Below are 21,591 nucleotides of genomic sequence, written 5' to 3' on the forward strand. Positions count from 1 at the left end.
AAGGTTTAAGATCAACAACTTATGCAGGAGTTCCTAACCTAACATTGAAGGTCAGAGGAGGGTGAGTGTTTCTGTTAACAAGAACTGGTGCGTGATGTCACATTAAGGAAGTCTCGAGGTTCTACTCGCCTGAGGTAGAGTACCTCATGATAAGCTGTAGACCACACTCTACCAAGATATTTTTTGTAGCTGTCTATTTACCACCTCAAACCGATGCTGGCACTAAGACCGCACTCAACAACCTGTATATGGCCATAAGCAAACAAGAAAATGCCTACCCAGAGGCCGCGCTCCTAGTGACCGGTGACTTTAATGCAGGAAAACTGAAATCTGTTTTACCTAATTTCGACCAGCATATCACCTGTGCAACTAGAGAGGAAAACAAGTCTAGATCACCTTTGCTCCAAACACAGAGCCACATACAAAGCTCTCCCCTCAACCTCCATTTGACCATAACTCCATCCTCCTGATTCCTGCTTACAAGCAAAAACTCAAACAGGAAGTACCAGTGACACGTTCAATACGGAAGTGGTACGATGAAGGTGATGCTAAACTACATGATTGTTTCTCTACCACAGACTGTAACATGTTCTGGGATTCATCTGATAACATTGAGGAGTTTACCACATCAGTCACCGGCTTCATTAATAAGTGCATCGACGACGTTGTCTCCACAGTGACCGTACGTACAGTTCCCAACCAGAACCCATGGATTACAGGCAAAATCTGCACTGAGTTAAAGGCTAGAGCTGCTGCTTTCAATGAGCAGACACTAATCGGGACGCTTATAAGAAATCCCGGTACACCCTCCAAGGAACCATCAAACAGGACCTAGATCAAATCCTACTACACCAGCTCTGATGCTCATCAGATGTGTGAGGGCGTGCAAACTATCACGGATTATAAAGAGAAACGCAGCTGCGAGCTGTCCACCAACGCGAGCCTACCAGACGAGCTAAATACCTTCTATGCATGCTTCAAGCTAAGCAACACTGAATTATGCATGGAAGCACCAAATGTTCCGGACGACTGTGTCATCCCACTCTCCGTAGCTGAAGTGAGTAAGACCTTTAAACAGGTTAACATGAGGTTAACATGACCAGCTGGCAAGTGTCTTCACTGACATTATCAACCTCTCCCTGACCCAGTCTGTAATATCTACGTTTCAAGCAGACCACCATAGTCCCTGTGCCCAAGAACACCAAGTTAACCTGTCTAAATGGCTATCGCCTTGTAGCACTCACATCTGTAACCATGAGAAAACGTGAGGTGGTATCATGGCGCCGGAGAGGATGGCAGCCGTTTTATTGGCTCTTAACCAACCGCGCTATTTTGTTTGTTTTTTCGTATTGTTTGTAACTTATTGTAACGATGTGCGCTGAGAGTTGGGAAGCAAGTTCAGGGAGTGAGTGTTTTAATAAATAAACTCAACATAATACAAAACAAGAAATACAAACAACGCACAGACATGACACTGGAACAGAAACAATAACGCCTGGGGAAGGAACCAAAAGGGAATTAAATATATAGGGAAGGTAATCAGGGAGGTGATGGAGTCCAGGTGAGTCTGATGATGCGCAGGTGTGCGTAACGATGGTGACAGGTGTGCGCCATAACGAGCAGCCTGGTGACCTAGAGGCCGGAGAGGGAGCACACGTGACAGTACCCCCTCCCCGACGCACGGCTCCAGCCGCAGGACGCCGACCAAAGTGACGATCCTGGGGATGAGGAGCGGACTGGTCACCTCTGCTGAGGCGCGGGAACCTTTCAATCCGGCTGAGGCGCGGGAGCATGGCGACCGAGAGCGCTGGAGAAAGAGCATACGTGACGGTATCCCCTCCCTGGCACGTTCGGCTCCAGCCGCAGGACACGAACCAAAGGGACGATCCCGGGGATCAGAAGTGGACCAGTCACCCCTGCTGATGCGCGGGAACCTGTCGCCGGCTGGGAAGCGGGAACCTGACAGACCGGCTGAGGCAGGGGAGCCTGGCAATCCGGCTGAGGCATGAGAGCCTGACGAGCTGATGGAAGCAGGGGAGCCTGGCGATCCGGCGGAGGTAGGAAAGCCTGACGAGCTGGCTGAGGCAGGGGAGCCTGGCGATCCGGCTGAGGCATGAGATTCTGACAAGTCGAGAGAGTGAGTGTTTTAATAAATAAACACAACATAATACAAAACAAGAAACACGAACAACGCACAGACATGACACTGGAACAGAAACAATAACGCCTGGGGAAGGAACCAAAAGGGAGTGACATGTATAGGGAGGCCGGAGAGGGAACACACGTGACACTCATTTTGTACATAATGTTGCTGCTACCGTCTCTTATGACCAAAAATTGCTTCTGGACATCAGAACAGCGATTACTCACCTTGAATTGGACGAATAATTTTTCTTTAATGAGTCGGACGAGAGGGATTTACTCCAGACACCCGAACAGGCCCTCATCCCTGTCATTTGCAGGAGAAAGAGACAGAGATTTCGCAGAAGGAGATTGGGGTGCCTTGTGAGGATCAGGAGACGAGTGGCTAATCTGCCTTTGCCATCCGTACTATTAGCCAACGCACAATGGCTGAAAAATAAATGTGATGAACTAAAAGCACGTATATCCTACCAACGGGACATTAAAAACTGTAATATCTTATGTTTCACAGAGTCGTGGCTGAACGACGACATGAATAACATACAGCTGGCAGGTTATACACTGTATCGGCAGGATAGTACAGCAGCCTCTGGGAAGACAAGGGGTGGTGGTCTATGTATATTTGTAAACAACAGCTGGTGCACAATATCAAAGGAAGTCCTGACGGGCCGCTCCCAGGTGGTAAGGGTAGGTAACAACACATCTGCCACGGTGATCCTCAACACAGGGGCCCCTCAGGGGTGCATGCTCAGCCCCCTCCTGTACTCCCTGTTCACTCATGCCTGCACGGCCAGGCACGACTCCAACACCATCATTACGTTTGCCGATGGCACAACAGTGGTAGGCCTGATCACCGACAACGACGAGACAGCCTATAGGGAGGAGGTCAGAGACCTGACCGTGTGGTGCAAGGACAACAACCTCTCCCTCAACGTGATCAAGACAAAGGAGATGATTGTGGACTACAGGAAAAGGAGGACCAAGCACGCCCCCATTCTCATCGACAGGGCTGTAGTGGAGCAGGTTGAGAGCTTCAAGTTCCTTGGCGTCCATATCACCAACAAACTAATATGGTCCAAGCACACCTAGACAGTCATGAAGAGGGCACGACAAAACCTATTCCCCCCCAGAAGACTGAAAAGATTTGTCATGGGTCCTCAGATCCTCAAAAGGTTCTACAGCTGCACCATCGAGAGCATCCTGCAGGTTGCATTACTGCCTGGTATGGCAACTGCTCGGCCTCCGACAGCAAGGCACAACAGAGGGTAGTGCGTAGGGCCCAGTACATCATCGGTGCCAAGCTTCCTGACCATCCAGGACCTCTATACCAGGCGGTGTCAGAGGAAGGCCCTAAACATTTTCAAAGACTCCAGCCACCCTAGTCATAGACTGTTCTCTCTGCTACCGCACGGCAAGCGGTAGCAATGCAGGTCTGAAACCAAGAGGACCCTGAACAGCTTTCACCCCCAAGCTATAAGACTGCTAAATAGTTAATTAAATAGCTACCCGGAATAGCTGCATTGACCCTTTTTTGCATTAATCTCTTTTGACTCATCACATACGCTGCTGTTACTGTTTATTATCTATCTTGTTGCCTAGTTACTTTATCCCTACCTACTGTATACAGTGCCTTCGTAAAAGTATTCTTACCCTTTGACTATTTTCACATTTTGTTAGGTTACAGCCTTCTTCTAAAATTTATTCAACCTTTTTTTCATCATCAATCTACACACAATACCACATAATGTCAAAGAAAAAAAATGTTTGCTAATTTATTAAAAGTAAAAAATACATATATTTTTTACATAAGTATTTAGACTCTTTACTCAGTACTTTGTTGAAGCACCTTTGGCAACGATTACAGCCTCGAGTCTTCTTGGGTATGATGCTACAAGCTTGGCACACCTGTATTTGGGGATTTTATCCTATTCTTCTCTGCAGATCCTCTCAAGCTGTCAGGTTGGATGGGGAGCGTCGCTGCACAGCTATTTTCAGGTCTCTCCAGAGATGTTTGATCGGGTTCAATTCCGGGCTCTGGCTGGGCCACTCAAGGAGATTCAGAGACTTGTCCCAAAGCCACTCCTGCGTTGTCTTGGCTGTGTGCTTAGGGTCATTGTCCTGTTGGAAGGCGAACCTTCGCCCCAGTCTGAGGTCCTGAGCGCTCTGGGGCAGGTTTTCATCAAGGAACTCTCTGTACTTTTGCCTCGATCCTGACTAGAATCCCAGTCCATGCCGCTGAAAAACTTCCCCACAGCATGATGTTGCCACCACCATGCTACACCGTAGGGATGGTGCCAGGTTTCCTCCAGACGTAATGCTTTGCATTCATGCCAAAGAATTAAATCTTGGTTTCATCAGACCAGAGAATCTTGTTTCTCATGGTCTGAGAGTCTTTAGGTGCCTTTTGTTAAACTCGGGCTGGCAACTCTACCATAAAGGCCTGATTGGTGGAGTGCTGCAGAGATGGTTGTCCTTCTGGAAGCTTCTCCTATCTCCACAGAGGAACTCTGGAGCTCTGTTAGAGTGACCATCGGGTTCTTGGTCACCTCCCTGACCAAGGCCCTTCTCCCCGATTGCTCAGTTTGGCCGGGTGGCCAGCTCTAGGAAGAGTCTTGGTGGTTCCAAACTTCTACCATTTAAGAATGATGGAGGCCACTGTGTTGTTGGGAACCTTCAATGCTGCAGACAATTTTTGGTACTCTTCACCAGATCTGTGCCTCGACACAATCCTGTCTCGGAGCTCTACGGACAATTCCTTCGACCTCATAGCTTGTTTTTTTTGCACTGACATGCACTGTCAACTGTGGGACCTTATATAGACAGGTTTATGCCTTTCCAAATCATGTCCAATCAATTGAATTTATCACGGGTGGACTCCAATCAAGTTGTAGAAACATCTCAAGGATGATCAATGGAAACAGGATGAACCTGAGCTCAATTTCGAGTCTCATAGCAAAGGGTCTGAATACTTATATAAATAAGGTATTTCTGTTTTTATTTATTTATACATTGCTAAAATTTCTACAAACCTGTTTTTGCTTTGTCATTATGGGGTTTTGTGTGTAGATTGCGGAGGAATTTTAGAATAAGGCTGTAATGTAATAAAATGTGCAATTACAGATTTATTTAGTTTTTACCATGAAATCTTAATTTAATCAGAATTTGATTTTGATCTGACATAACGGGTTTCTATTTCTATAGAATCAAAATCAAATTCTACACTGTAGAGGAAATCATGTGTGTCGTAGAAAAACTAAATTAAAAAGGAATTAGTGCAGGTGCAAAAATCAGTGAACCCCAAGTTGCATTGGTTAAATTAAGTAGGTAAGTAGTATCAGGTGGGTAAATAATTGGGTACCAAATGAACCAATCAAAGGAGAGATTGTTAGGAAAGAGTTTGGGTGGGACTCTGTTAAATAGAGATAAGAAACCTGGTCAGTCTGGTGTTACCCATCCAGTTGAATGCAAAGCACACCATGCGGAGAGGATAGGAGATCTCAGAGGACATCAGGACGAGGGTAGTGGGAGCACATCAGTCTGGGGAAGGCTATAAAATCATCTCAAAAAGATTTGTGCTTCATCAGTCCACTGTGAGGCAAATCATTTACAAATGGAGAGCATTTAACATGACAGCAACTCGTCCTGGAAGTGGACGCCCTTCCAAAATATCCCCGAGAGCCTCAAGAACAATAATACATCAGGTAAAAGCCAACCCAAACATAACATCTAGAGATTTGCAGACCTTCCTTGCTGCAGCTCAGGTAACTGTGTATGCTCTAATAATAAGAACACTGAATCGAAATACTCATCATGGGAGGGTTGATAGGAAGAAGCCTCTGCTGTTAAACTGCCCGTCTTAACCAGAGACCAACTGGACAAACCTGAAGGTTTCTGGAAGTACATTCTATGAACCGATGAGTTCAAAATTGACATTTCTGGTCACAATCAACACCGCTATGTTTGGCGAAAACCCAACACTGCCTACCACCAAAATAACATTTTCCCAACAGTCAAGCATGGTGGTGGGAATGACAAGATCTGGAGATGCTTTTCTTCCTCTTGACCTGGATGACTCTGCATCATTAAGGGAACCATGGATTCTGAGGTATACCAGGAGATTCTTGAACAGAACGTCAGGCCATCAGTCTGAAAATGGGTCTTCCAACAATACGACGACCCTAAGCATTCAAGCAAATTTACCAAAGAATGGCTCAGGAGAAAGAAGATTTGTGTTTTCGATTGGCCAAGTCAAATTCCTGACCGAAATCCAATCGAGATGCTGTGGCAGGACCTGAAACGGGCAGTTCATGCCAGACACCCCTCTAACCTCACTCAATTGGCTGAGTTCTGTAAGGGGAGTAGGCAAAAATCCCTCAAAACAAATGTCAGAGACAGATTACTGGGTTTAGGAGCCGTTTACTACAAGTATCACTGCTAATGTTTTGACATAGTTTTGCACATGTCACATCTGAGTTTCTGTTAAATTAACCACTTTTGTTAATTAAATAAACAATGAAAATATATCATATTTTTTTGTTTCTGTCATTTACCTGGAATGTCTTTATTATGAATTGGGGTTTAGATGAGGATTTTATGTTTATTTTATAGCAAAATAATGACCAGCCCTGTAGGGTTCACATACTTTCAAGCAGCACTGTGTGTACCTCAACTGCCTCATACCTGTGCACACTCAGTGCTGGTACCCTGTGTATATACCCAAGTTATCCTTACTCATTGTGTATTTATTCCTTGTTATTTTTTTTCATTTAACTTTCACATTTTCACGTGACAAAATTTGAACTGGCTCAATAATTTGTCATCCCTACCTCTCTCTCCCTGCATCTCTCTCCATCCTTCTCTATCTCTCTATCCATCCATCCCTCCCTTCCTTCCTTCTTCCCTCCCTCCCTCCCTCATTCCTCTCTCTCGCCTCCATTCCCCTCCCTTTCTCTCTCTCTCTCTCTCTCTCTCTCTCTCTCTCCTTCCTCCCTCCCTCCCTCCATCCCTTTCTCTCTCTCTCTCTCTCTCTCTCTCTCTCTCTCCTTCATTCCTCCCTCCCTCCCTCTATTCCCCTCTCTCTCTCCATCACTTTCTCCCCCCCAGGGGAATCAGATTCTAAGCAGCCTGTCTCTGGATGAGTACAAGGCCACTCTGAAGATGATCGAGAGGGCTATTCTGGCTACGGACCTGGCTCTGTACATGAAGTAGGTACAACGTCACACACAGCTGGGATGCGCACAGAGGGGAACCGTTCAAGTCACATTTTATGCTGAGTTTTCATTAGAACTTCAATTAAGCTTGATGGGCTGTGGAAAATGTCAAGGTGTAAATTGTACCCACCGTTGGCCTATTCATTAGAAGATCTAGTTATAATGTACTGAAGCAGTAATTGACTGTCTCTCTCTCCTCCCCCCTAACACTTTTTCTATTTTTCACAACTCTCTCCTTATCTCCTAATCTCAGCTCTTCCCCCACTCTCTCGCTCTCTCGCTCTTTTTCTCTTTCCCTCCCTCTCCTTGTCTGAAGTGTGGGCGTATGACTAGACTGCAGGCAGACGGGGAGAAAGACAGATATCAAATTTACTGCCTGTCTTTTCAGGAGGAGAGGAGAGTTCTTTGAACTGACCAAGAACAGCCAGTTTGTCTGGGACGATGACTACCATAAAGACTTACTGAGGTTAGTGGACACAATGCATATACATATTCACCTGGGGACAGCTTGGTTGTGCATCTTTCAAGGTTGGGATCAATTCTAGTAGATGCCCATAGACTTCCAGTCATTGTGCTAATACTAGTTAGCATTGGCTTGCGAAAAACTCCCTCTAACGTCCTTCATACTGCACACAGAGACATAAAAATGGTATCCACGAGTTCATCTGACTCTGGGGAAGTAGAGAAAGGGCCTCATTGCCAACATCTCGAAGTATCCCTTTAAAACAGTACAAAGTGTTTATTAGGTGTTAAGCCGGTGTTAAAATATGCTTAAAATTATTAGAAGACAAAAAAAGCGATTGATTGTGTTTGGGAAATAAAGATAGACATGGTTTTAAAAAGGTAGTGGTAATATTTCATTCAGTACAGAATTGTGTAAGAGGCTTACCCTGTCCTGCGGTTCGGGGTAAGTTGTACCAAGAGACCACTTTTTTAGGACAAGGTATGTTGTCAAAACTGTCACGTTTACATGGATTCTGATTATTTACATATCCTGAAATATATGTAGATAACTTTGTTAGAAACAATACTATGTTTCCCTTGATGGAGTGATGCTGAACGTAATGGTTCAACATAACCCACTCTCTTGCCCTGCTTGTTCAACAATATGCTTGTGTATCACTCGCTGTAGGTCAATGCTGATGACTGCATGTGACATCTCTGCCATTACCAAGCCCTGGCCAGTACAGAAGAGGGTAAGTGAAAAGTGGGATCACATTCACTAGACTCAAGACTCACTTCATAAACTCAACTGTGTTCTTGTTACTGTGGTGTTGTTACTGTGGTGTTGTTACTGTGTTCTTGTTACTGTGGTGTTGTTACTGTGGTGTTGTTACTGTGGTGTTGTTACTGTGGTGTTGTTACTGTGGTGTTGTTACTGTGTTCTTGTTACTGTGGTGTTGTTACTGTGTTCTTGTTACTGTGGTGTTGTTACTGTGTTCTTGTTACTGTGGTGTTGTTACTGTGGTGTTGTTACTGTGTTCTTGTTACTGTGGTGTTGTTACTGTGTTCTTGTTACTGTGTTCTTGTTACTGTGGTGTTGTTACTGTGTTCTTGTTACTGTGTTCTTGTTACTGTGGTGTTGTTACTGTGGTGTTGTTACTGTGGTGTTGTTACTGCTATCTCCTTTGATATTCTTTCAAACGTTTCATTCTCACTCACACAGCTCTCATTGTTCTCATCCTTTTTCAGTACCTCTCCCTTTTCTTTTCACCCCTTATATTATGTTCTCTTTCTGTCTCTCTCTTTCATCTTCTCCTGGTGTCATGTCCACTTCCCTGTGTAAGTCTCTTCCTCCTGTTCCTCATCAAGCTCCATAGGTGCAATGGAAGGAGAGGTTCTGACAAGTCTCTAACCGTGTGTGTTTGTGATCAAAGAGCTCTAGAACTATTCTTAGAGGAGGATAGACACTCGGCTCTAGACCCAGACTCGGCTCTAGACCCAGACTCGGCTCTAGACCCAGACTCAGCTCTAGACCCAGACTCGGCTCTAGACCCAGACTCGGCTCTAGACCCAGACTCAGCTCTAGACCCAGAAACCTATTCTAGACCCAGACTCGGCTCTAGACCCAGACTCGGCTCTAGACCCAGACTCGGCTCTAGACCCAGACTCGGCTCTAGACCCAGACTCGGCTCTAGACCCAGACTCGGCTCTAGACCCAGACTCAGCTCTAGACCCAGACTCAGCTCTAGACCCAGAAACCTATTCTAGACCCAGACTCGGCTCTAGACCCAGACTCGGCTCTAGACCCAGACTCGGCTCTAGACCCAGAAACCTATTCTAGACCCAGACTCGGCTCTAGACCCAGAAACCTATTCTAGACCCAGAAACCTATTCTAGACCCAGAAAGCTATTCTAGACCCAGACTCGGCTCTAGACCCAGACTCGGCTCTAGACCCAGACTCGGCTCTAGACCCAGAAACTTGTTCTAGACCGATCCTCTCCTCAGGTCCTCACATAATACAAACAGAACTGACAGAGCTGGTGAGTACATCTGCACCTCCAGCACACACACATACATACATACATACATACATACATACATACATACATACATACATACATACATACATACATACATACACACACACACATACACAGTTTTCGTTGAGCTCAGTAGATCTTATTATTAGAGCGGTTACTACATCAGCCAAGCTGTGTACAAGAATGTGTCTTCTCCTTCTCCCCCTTTCTCTCCTCCTCTCCCTGAACCCCCCTCCGGCTCTCTAGGCTTAATTAAACAGCTCCAATCAGTGTTCTGCAGATGGCTACCACACACACACTTCCTTGATTGGGAACCCGAGGCTGTAGTCAATCTTCATTTCTCCTTTGTAAAGAGAAAGAGTTCATCAACGCAGTGTGGTCGTTGCTCAGTTAGCAGAACTTTCTCTCTCTCTTTTCTCTTTCACTATTTCTCTCCTGCATTATTCCCATGCTACAAACGTCAGGGAATACTTTGTAGGATACTGAGTGCTATTGCAGGCTATCGGATACAATTGACAGTGGATATGTGTATTTTTTTCCTTCATATAACAGGAGGCTGCCTATCCAACCTGAAACCCCCTGGTCGTATCACATTCATGGAAACACCGCCCCGACTTTCAAATTCCTAGATATCTGCAAAAGACATGAATGTTTAAAAACCCTGGACAACAGATTGGCTAAACTATTTATTCAGATACAATCATAGGGTTATAGTCTAACAGACCAGACTTTGTGGCTGTTGAATGACTACAAGGTTACTATCCAATTTGTCCTTTACCCAATTGAAACAACATACCACTTTGAGGCACTTTTAAAAGCTCCCGTTCTGTCTCTCTCCATCTTCTCTTACAGATAGCCACGCTAGTGGCTACAGAGTTCTTTGAGCAAGGGGACAAGGAGAGAGAACTCAACATTGAGCCCATAGTAAGCACATCTTCTGTTCCCTACCATCGTTGCTGTCTTATGGTATGTACTATTATACTATTACCCTGCTGCTGTTGATCCATTGCCATTGGAAAGCAGGGTTTTATGAAATTTAATTACAAGGCTCCAAGATTCTGATTTTAATATCTTGGCATGTGCACATGTTGGCTTTGTGCAAAGCCAGGTTTTTACTAGTTGGCAAGCAAAGCCAGATGTCAATGTGGGAGCAAATTAGATTTGGACTTAACTAGGTTTGTAAAGATGGTTTTCTTTTCTAGGATCTGATGAATCGGGACAAGCAGGATAAGATTCCGAGCATGCAGGTGTCGTTCATTGATGCCATCTGTACACAGCTGTATGAGGTGAAGCTATGACATGATTTGATTGGTCTTTATTAGTCATGTTTAGGGAACATTTTATTAGCCATATAGCATGTATAGTCCCATGTAGAGCCATGCAACGCTAGGGTTGTGGGTTCGATGAAAATGTCTGCACTCACTACTGTAAGTCGCTCTGGATAAGAACCTCTGCTAAATTGAGTCATTTTTTTTCATGTTAATGTACTCTCTCATTCTGTCATTCTCTCTCATTCACTTTGTCTGTGTCTGTCTGTCTCTCTCTCTCTGTACATCAGACCCTGGCCAGTATGTCTGAGTCCTGTTCCCCACTACTCGAGGGCTGCCAGAAGAACAGACAGAATTGGAAGATTCTGGCTGAACAGGGTGACAAAGACTTCTTCAACGGCGCGGTGTAGACCTGTTTAACGTCTCCTCCATCCCCACTATCACTCCATCCCTCCACCACCCTGAGAAGACATCAACACTAAGCTATATTTATTAACATAGTATTTTTTTAATATTTTTTTGCACAAAGTCGACTTGCTACATGAAGGAGGAGTCACTATATTATATCTCTCACAGTCGGAGGAAGAACTCTGAAGGTGTGGGTGGCGTGTGCCTGTGGCTACTATCGGCCTACTGAGCACCAAGGGATCAATGTGCCACCAGAGAAAAGACAGACCTGGGTTCAAATATGATTTGAAATCTCTCAAATATTTTGAGCCCGTCTGAAGTGCCAGATGGTCAGGCAGGATTTGTACTTTTGAGACTATTGCATTGGTTCCGTTGTACCAAGCAGCTCAATGAAAGATTACAAATACTATTTGAACCCAGGCCTTAGCTCATTGCATTGGCTGGAATGGAATTAATGGAACGGTATAGATGCAACTTACTTTTACCCACCATAAAGCACCACAATCATAAGCTTGTTAGTAATACCAGCGCAAACTCACACACCACACGCTCACAACACAAAGGTTTCGAGAGGACGTTCATCTTATGTAACAATCACTCGTCTTACCTATTGCATATTTATTTGTTTTATATATTTATTCCATTTCTATACTGTAAGGTCAGTTTCATGTTGAGAACACACACGTCTCTGCTTTGAGAACTTTACTGGACCATCCACTCACCCGTGTATTTTTACGTATTGTGTTATTATTTGAATTTTGTAAATTGTAAGCCAAAGACTTGACGTGTGTTCTAGAAGAGTTCTAGATAATGGACCAGCTCCCTGACCCCCCCGTAGGCCCTCATAATGGACCAGCTCCCTGACCCCTCCCCCCCCCCCATAGGCCTTCATAATGGACCAGGACCCCCCCCCCCCCCATAGGCCCTCATAATGGACCAGCTCCCTGACCCCCCCCCCCCCCCCCCCCCCCTCTCATAATGCACCAGCTCCCTTTCTGATGTTCCCTTTAGAGTTGAAAGGAGCACTTGACCGCCAAAGCCTAAAATATATTTGCACCTTAAGGTCATTTGCATTTCATACAAAACGATACTTTCTCATGGAAATTATAGAAAGGGATTCATTCGTTTATATTCTTTCCAATACAGGACTGCTAAACCAATTACTTTTTCCATTTTCCAAACAGCTTCAATTCACACATAATATACTATAGTAGTTGTCACGTAGACATGTGGACTGTATCACTGTCATTCACATGAGAAACTCAAATTTGACTTTGTCCGAACTGAAGCACTTTTCTCCTTGTATGTGGTTACTGTGGTTGTATTGTGTACTTAAAGAAGTCTCCATAACTGTATACTTGTTCCTGTGCTTCGATAATGAGGCAAGTTGCTTTTCTGGTTCCAATTCCACACGGCTTTGGTGTCTGATTGGTCAAAACAGATCATGTGTTGCTTCTCCACCAATGATAGACCTGTGTGTTGCATGTGAAGGCACTGCACCTATAAAGATGGCTATGAACAGCCACAGTATAGAGGTCACAGGACCGGTTGGTTATTAGTGGAGGCTGAGGTAATGACATGCAGAAAGGGTTTCTACTATAGAAATAGATTATATTTCTGTGTCCCCCCCCCCCTGTTCCTGGTGACTGATGAACACTGTGACAAGTTGAATGGTACATCCTATTAAAAGGATACTGCTTTTCTTTGTGCTCGGTCATCTGTGCAAACTGTGGATATAATGTCACACTGGTCTAAATAACCATTCATTTTACATGTAGAGATGGCTGATATCCAACTAGGACTGAAACCTGGGTTATGTCGCCACCGTCTGGTCCATCGCAGTGGTAAAACACAGACAAGACTTGAGGATGATCAAATGGATACGTTCATATATTTTTGGAACATTTCTTAAAAATACAACACATAAACCACTAGCTTCTAAAACAGTGAGGCTCAGAACTGGATACAAGGTAAAGGTCAGAAGGAAGTAAATGCATTGGACCAAAAGAGATCAGTGACAGGCAATATATTTACATCAAAGCAGGAAGAACAAGGCCTTCCCAATACAGAGAAAAAAACAACAGAATAAGCAGTATAAAGGACTTTAGATATACAAAGAAAGATATATAACGAGAGAGAGGGAGAGATATGAGTGGCGGAGGTAGGAAAGGGTAAGCGTAATATATATTTTTTATCATAGCCATTGTGCGCGTTTGAGATTGCAGTCGGCGACTGCAGACTGGCTGACCTACAAATCACATTGGATCCTAAATTACTATGGATTATGATTTGTAGATCAATTGTAGTCAATCTCCAACGTGCCTTTTTTTATTCAGCAGGGAAGATGAGGCATTGAGCGATAACTATGTACATGGGGCGGCAGGTTAGAGGTCAAGGCTCTAGGCTGAGTCGGCCCTCTTGTAGGCCACCATGCTGTTGACCTTGTGGATGGAGGTGGTGAAGGAGCGCAGACGAACCTCCTCCGATTGGTCGATGATCTGGGGGCCCGACTCCTCCCATTTGTCAGGCACCTCTAGGTCCTTGTCGGTGTAAACGAGGAGGTCAAAGGCACCTGGGGAGAGGGGTCACAGTTCAGGGGTTATCAAGGAGCATCAGGAACATTTCTGTTCAGAAAAATATGTGCCAGTCAAATGTCCGACCAGATTTTAGAAGATAAAATAGAAACCCATTTAATGCAGTCCCTTTATGTGCCCATGAACACTGATGAAAAGAGGAATGAGCCTAACAAGTGAACATTAGCTTCTTGCACATCTCTCTCTCTATCTGGCTTGTCAATTTCCTTAGTTTCAGTGTCTAGGACAGAATATTTATTTTCCCACTTGTAGATGCCTCCATCCTTGGTACAGTAGCTAGTAAAACGAACTAGATTTGTTTTTATAATAAATAAAAAAAGGTAACTACTTGACCAGGCATTGGATTATTATAGGAAGATTGCTTTATCTAAATAATCCTCCTTGGTGGACACGTATGACATTTCTGGAAATGATCTTTTAGGGAGATGAATCTAGCAAAACGTCATAAAACACCAGAACACTTCCCGCGTGTATACAACTGCCTCATGAACGCAATAGGCAGGAACATTTGCGGGCAGGTACAAATTTATACAATGTTGCAGGTTGCTAACGCAAGCTCAAGACAGACAGGCAGGAAGAGTAGAGCGCTTATTTGATTGAAAGACAACCTGAACCAACCTCTCTGCATAGCAAAAGTGATTTATAAAAAGGTTTTATTCTCATCAGGATATTTGCTTGGCAACAGTGTCCATAAATGTGCTTATTTGTTGGCTTATGTTTGTTTTTTTATTGGCCAAAAGCAGGCACTTAACAGCCAATGGAAACACTGGTTCTCACACACACACACACTACTCACAGGCAGTCTCCAGCAGGGGTAGGAAGGTGACAGTGGCAGTGATCTGTCTGATGACTGAGCGAATCTCATCCTGGATGGACTTGATGGACTTCTCCCTGGGAGCACTGAGAGAAGAGACACAAAAAGGCTGTCACATATGTGTGTGCTTGTGGTAGTCAGGTCCACTGCTGCTGAAGTATCCTACAGTACCTGATCTCCTTGGCACTCTTGTCACACTCAATGTCAAACTGCCACCGTTCCAGCACCTCACTAGTCTCCAGACATGTGATAACAAGGACCAACTTCTGCACTGTGCAGTCAAACAGCCACTCTGCAATACAGTGACACAAGTTAGTCAAACAGCCACTCTGCCATTTACACACCAAACCACAGCAGAAACAGACATACTGGTATCTCTGAGGGAACAAAAACATTGATCAAAATTGAGAAAATCAACACACTAAGTTGTGAAATATGACACCTCTTTTGACCTTGTGAGAAATAACATAGGGTTAATAATAGCCACACAAGTGACTGTAGCAAAGGTTAGATAGTCCTGCTATAAAGTGCTGTCTGGCGGTCCTGACCTCCGCCCCCATTTATTATAACGTTCTGCGCATGTGCTAAACTTAAATTGAGTTTATTTCATACTGTACCTTTGAGCTGTGACACAACGTTGGTCAGGTAGTTTTTCAGCTTTGTGTCAGTGGTGAGTTGAAGGCTCATGTCATACTGGGTGACTCGGGAGAACGTCTCCGGAGGGTAGAGGCCTCGCTGGTACAGGATGCTGTTGATACCGAATGCTGCAGGGACAGAAATAACGTTAGGTGGTTAGCTAAGTTACGACAATGACTAGGTTAGCAAGCTAACTAGTAAGAATATTGTTGTCTCAATGCATGAAGGTGCTAAATTACAAACGTATGGATATATTAGCATAGCAAACTCACATGTAAGGACATAAATATTACTTATCGTCATGGAAAATACGGATGCGATGGTTGTAAACAACGTTAGACAGCTAGCTTCCGCAGAGAAAACCATCGCCACGTTCAAGTTGCATGCCTTTCCTTTCTGATCAGGCGAAAATAAAGCAAAGTCGGTGAAATACTTACAGAAAAACTCGGCCACAAGCTCAGCGCTGCCTTTCAGGGTAATGCCTTTCAGTGTGCTCGTCATCTTTGTACGTTTTAGTTATATCCTTTTGTTGTATTGTATTTTCTCGTCAGATTTTTTTTTTACCCGCCGCCAAGATTTGAAATGTGCAGGTCGTTGAACTTCCGCGCATGCGTAACCCACAGAGGCGGGTTTACAACCTCGCAATGTTGCATTTCTGACGCCAGAGGGCGGTGTTGCCAGACCTGGAGATTTACAATCTGCTGATAATTCTTACTGATTCTATTATAAAAGTAGTCTCCAGACAGCATAGTATGATTATGATAAGTACAAGCTTTTCTAATCTTACATATTCAACCGTCCTATGCTTTCTAATATTGTTCATACTCTATTACAACAGTGTAATCTACAGCAGGGAAGGGTCACCCCCCTTTTGTAGGCCTGCAGACCAATTAAAAACGTACTGTTGAGAGTTAGAGTAATAGAATTCCAAAGGTGCAATTTCGAAATTTGTTTTTGCATCCGCAGTCACTCAATTAGCCCATGTCAGCCAATTTCTTTAGATTGGTAAGTTATTCTAGCGGCCAGCTGTCTAAACTTGTAGTAAGCATGGTGGAATTACCGACCAGGGTGAGGCCCATTGATCATCAGTTATCATATTAAAAACTGCAAACATTTGCCTCCACCCTATGGCAAAATGTGTAGAATTGCAGGAAATGAGCTGTTAAACTGCTCATTTTTCTCTCTGCCCCATGGCAAATTGTGTAGAATTGCAGCAATTCTTGAAATGTTCCTTTGTATGGATGTGGGCACACAGACCCATGTGGCCCCTCACGATGAGTTCTGTTTTTTTGTTGTGGCCCCCTCCCACATCAAAGTTGCCCAGTCCCTGATCTACAAATACAGGCCCCCTCGGAAAAAGATATTATGACTTTCTTCTGAGAGATAGCAATAATGCTGCTACAGTTATTTTTGAATCTAAAAGGATCCCTTTACCCTGTTCTCAGCTGCATGCTTTTGAGCACTACTTTCAGGTTTTTTCTTACTTTAGATATTAGCTACAAGACACCATCGAGTGAAAAACCATATGTGCAACAGTCATACATTTTTCCAGCGATAACTATATCATCTGCCAGATTTCATGACACTGTTGAGGAATAATGTCACACCTGCAAGTGGTGCCACTCCTGCTGTTGTCTATGGAAAGCACTTGCTCTTTCCTGCCAACTGTACTGTAGGAAACCTATACAGGCTGTAAGCCTAACAGTGAAGTCACCTGTTGCACAGTATTCACACATTGGCCATTACCACATGTATTTCCTCTACCGCAGGCTTGATGTTCTCATTCATCATCCTTTTAAACTGTTATTAACTTTCTTTGAACGTCAATACAAGGGAATAGAACACAAAAGCCCATCAACTGAACACAGGCTTTATGATCTGTAGAATACACCACAGCAGGGTTATGTTTGTTTGTCAAATATATATAGCCCATAGCCTGTCCTCACTCCAGGCACTCCCCAGTGCGTCAGCAAAGGCTACCTAGCCTTGGCTTGTGTACACTACACTGGGGAAAGGACCTGCTAAAAACCTAACAGATGACTCTCATAGAGTTGGAGGGGCTGCAGACACAGGTTAGCTGTGACAAAGTTTACTTCACCAACAAGTGGAGAGGTTCTATATGTAACCGGTGTGAAATGGCTAGCTAGGTACCCGGGTGCACGCTAATAGCGTTTCAATTGGTGACGTCACTCGCTCGGAGAACTTGAAGTAGTTGTTCCCCTTGCTACACAAGGGCCGCGGCTTTTGTGGAATTGCAGCAATTTTCGCTGCTGAATATGTGTGTTAATGTGTGGTTACACCAAAATCTGTAAATCGAAAAAAAAAACATAAAATTCCCAGCAACAAATGCTGTGTGAGGTTTTAGGTTTGTGTGCTAATTATATGCTGTCAAGTGTTTGTAGCAAATTCCAGAGAGGGAGAGAGAGACAGAGAGAGAGATGAAGGGAGTGAGAGACAGAGAGAAATGGATGGAGTAAGACAGAGAGAGAGATGGAGGGAGGGAGACAGAGAGATGGAGTGAGAGAGAGAGGAGAGATGTAGGGAGTGAGAGACAGAGAGAGAGATGTAGGGAGTGAGAGACAGAGATGGAGGGAGAGAGAGACAGAAGGAGATGGAGGGAGTGAGAGAGAGATGGAAAGAGAGAGAGATGGAGTGAGAGAGAGAGACAGAGAGAGAGATGGAGGGAGTGAGAGAGAGGCTAGGAAGTCAGACTTAGAGGTAACTCTCACTTTAGTGATGGACTTGTACACTTACCCTCCTGGCACTTTGCCTGTGTTCCCTAGCAACAACTGGAGTTTAACACACACACACACACACATACACACACAGGATGTTTGCTAGGCCAATAGCCCTGTCAGAGATGTGTTTGTGTGTCCTCTGATTAATGGTCACTACATGCGATCCAGTGGCGGCCTGTTAATGTCATATAAGGTCTCTCCTTTTCAATCAAAGCCTTTCTCTCCACTGTCTACTCAGGCTCCGTCCCACACTCTCTTCCCCAGTGATACTCCATCCCTCCACTTGCAGCCGATGGTTCCAGACCGTCTCCTTGGCCAGGACATGTTATGTCTCGACCTCGCCTTTCTTGTCACGGTGCACCGCGGCACAGCTGTGTGTTGTCATATAGGACCAGTCAGAGGGCAGCTGGCCATGTCTCACTGTCTATCTGAAGCTCTGCTGTGGAGAGGCCGGGTTTATAGAGACACTCTAGCACATTCTTTCCCATAGTTCACAGCCGCTGAAACCCACTGTATCTGTTGTGGAAGGAGGTGGCGGCTGTTGGTAACCATGAAGCGACGGGTTTTAGACCTGCCCGGGGGTTATAGTGGTGTTTAAGATCCAACATCTTTCCTCTCTCCCTCTCTCCACCCCCCCCCCCTCTCTCTCTGTCTGTCTCTCTCTGTCTCTCTCTCTTTCTCTCTGTCTGTCTCTCTCTCTATCTGTCTCTCTTTGTCTCTCTCTCTCTGTCTGTCTGTCTCTCTCTGTCTGTCTCTCTCTCTCTCTGTCTGTCTCTCTCTCTCTCTGTCTGTCTCTCTCTCTTTCTCTCTGTCTGTCTCTGTCTGTCTCTCTCTCTGTCTCTCTCTCTGTCTCTCTGTTTCTCTCTCTCTGTTTCTCTCTCTCTCTGTGTCTCTCTCTGTGTCTCTCTGTGTCTCTCTCTCTCTCTCTCTCTCTCTCTCTCTCTCTCTCTCTCTCTCTCTCTCGCTCTGTCTCTGTCTCTGTCTCTGTCTCTCTCTCTGTCTCTGTCTCTGTCTCTGTCTCTGTCTCTGTCTCTGTCTCTGTCTCTGTCTCTCTCTCTGTCTCTGTCTCTGTCTCAGCCTTATCACCAGAAAGCTTTCCTCCAGCCGGGGCCCATTTCCCATAATGCAGTAATGTTTTTTTTAATACCTGATCCGTATGGTCGATTAGCCAGATGCTGAGCATTTGAATCTGTTGACGACTCATGACAAACACATATTTATATACATATGTACTGGAGAAGTTTGTGTCGAACCACAATCCAACTCCAGACATAGTTCCTACTGGTAAAGGAATGACACCATGCTGTTCAGGAGACCACACTCATACTAACTCTCACACACACACACACTCATACTAACACACACACACACACATACACTCACACTCATGCTAACTCACACACACACACACACACACACACACACTCATACTAACTCACACACACACACACACACTCATACTCACACACACACACTCACACTCATACTAACACACACACACACTCACACTCATACTAACACTCACACACACACTCACACTCATACTAACACACACTCATACTCACACACACAGACACACACACTCACACTCATACTCACACACACAGACACACTCACACACATGCTAACACACACACACTCACACACATACTAACACACACACACACACACTCACACTCATACTAACACACACACTCACACACACACTCATACTAACACACACACTCACACTCATACTAACACACACACACACAGACATGCACACACTCATACTAACACACACACACAGACACACACACACACTCATACTAACACACACACACACACACGCACACACACTCATACTAACACACACACTCATACTAACACACACACGCACACACACTCATACTAACACACACACTCATACTAACACACACACTCATACTAACACACACACTCATACTAACACACACACTCATACTAACACACACACACAGACACACACACACACTCATACTAACACACACACACACACACGCACACACACTCATACTAACACACACACTCATACTAACACACACACACTGACGTGTGTTATCTTTACGGTAGTAGCGTACCTTTGCCGTGTATACTATCCAATGAGAGAGGCCCGTGTATACTATCCAATGAGAGAGGCCCGTGTATACTATCCAATGAGAGAGGCCTCCAGTTGAGGTAAAAAGCTCTTTTCAACAGGGTTTATGTATGGTGAAAGAGAGTCAGTGTGCTTGGCTGGAAACAGTGCTCATTCATCTAGTGTCAGAGCGTGTGTGTGTGTGTGCGTGTGTGAAAGCTGAGGCCCACTGATTACAGCCTGAGCTCAGCCAGCTTACTTAATACACCTCCACCTGGACCAGAATGCACTGGTGCAGCTAAAAATAGACCCAGTGGGCCACAGTGGGCTTCCTTTGTGTGAGGTTGGAATCTTGTGATGACCCTTTGCCACGCGCCACTCCAGAGAAGGAGAGGGTGACTGTTTTTCAATTTTTCGTCTGGTTCATCATGTCTGTCTGTCTCTCTCTCTCTGTCTCTGTCTCTCTGTCTCTCTCTCTCTGTCTCTCTCTCTTTCTCTCACTCTGTCTCTCTCTCTGTCTCTCTCTCTCTCTGTCTGTCTGTCTCTCTCTCTCTCTCTCTCTCAGCTGTTTTCCTCTCCTGTCTTCTTTCTTTCTCTCTTCTATATAATATATTTCTCTCTCTGTCTCTCTTTCTCTCACTCTCTTTCTCAGTCTCTCATTTTCCCTACCTCTCCAGTTCTCCCCTCAGTCGGCACTGTTTGAGCTAGCACAGCAGCCCCTGTATTTGAGTGACACAACAGGTCCTATGTGTGGCTCTGAGGCTTCCAGGGAGAACGGGGAATGAGAGGAGAAAGGAGGGGAGTTGAAAATGGATTCCTCCCCAGAGGGCAGGTACCTCCATGGGCACCGATGCCCAGGCTGCATCCATCAAGCCAATAAAACCCAAATGGGAAACCTGGGAGAGCGACGGTTTTCCATTTTACTGGTGGGAACTGTATATGGAGAAAAAGACAGAGGGAGAGAGTGAGAGATAGATAGAGGGAGAGATGGAGAGAGGCAAAGATAGAGAGAGGTAGAGATAGAGAGAAGGAAAGGAAGTGAGAGGTAGAGTCTGGTTTACAGGTTAGGTTAACTGTGACATCTGTCCAGTGGTATGAACTTTGACCTCTGTGGTTGATATGGGTCACAGACAGGAAGTGCTACCGGGGTCAGTGGTGTTGAGTGAGGGGTGGAAACCGTTCCACCACAAACACATATACCT

The 21,591-nt window shown here is 44.8% G+C and overlaps 2 protein-coding genes across 2 annotated transcripts in view; one reads left to right on the forward strand and one right to left on the reverse strand.

Moving 5' to 3' along the window:
- The window catches only part of LOC120049473 (cGMP-specific 3',5'-cyclic phosphodiesterase-like), a 79,891-nt gene extending 67,508 nt beyond the window's left edge, over positions 1-12,383 (forward strand). The window contains exons 17-22 of the mRNA XM_038995737.1: positions 7,246-7,346; positions 7,741-7,818; positions 8,485-8,548; positions 10,689-10,760; positions 11,039-11,122; positions 11,395-12,383. Coding sequence (XP_038851665.1) covers positions 7,246-7,346; positions 7,741-7,818; positions 8,485-8,548; positions 10,689-10,760; positions 11,039-11,122; positions 11,395-11,514 — 519 coding nt within the window. The 3' untranslated portion in view covers positions 11,515-12,383. The remainder of the gene's footprint in view (positions 1-7,245; positions 7,347-7,740; positions 7,819-8,484; positions 8,549-10,688; positions 10,761-11,038; positions 11,123-11,394) is intronic.
- A 996-nt stretch (positions 12,384-13,379) lies between these two features.
- Positions 13,380-16,150, reverse strand: LOC120049203 (mitotic spindle assembly checkpoint protein MAD2A-like). The gene is made up of 5 exons (XM_038995437.1): positions 15,994-16,150; positions 15,538-15,684; positions 15,092-15,212; positions 14,903-15,006; positions 13,380-14,084 (listed from the first exon to the last, which is right to left on the reverse strand). Exons 1-5 carry the CDS (start codon positions 16,055-16,057, stop codon positions 13,912-13,914), a joined length of 609 nt encoding a protein of 202 aa, XP_038851365.1. The 5' UTR covers positions 16,058-16,150; the 3' UTR covers positions 13,380-13,911.
- Between the last annotated feature and the right edge of the window lie 5,441 nt (positions 16,151-21,591).

This window comes from Salvelinus namaycush, chromosome 6, assembly GCF_016432855.1.
Source record: "Salvelinus namaycush isolate Seneca chromosome 6, SaNama_1.0, whole genome shotgun sequence".
NCBI lineage: Eukaryota > Metazoa > Chordata > Actinopteri > Salmoniformes > Salmonidae > Salvelinus > Salvelinus namaycush.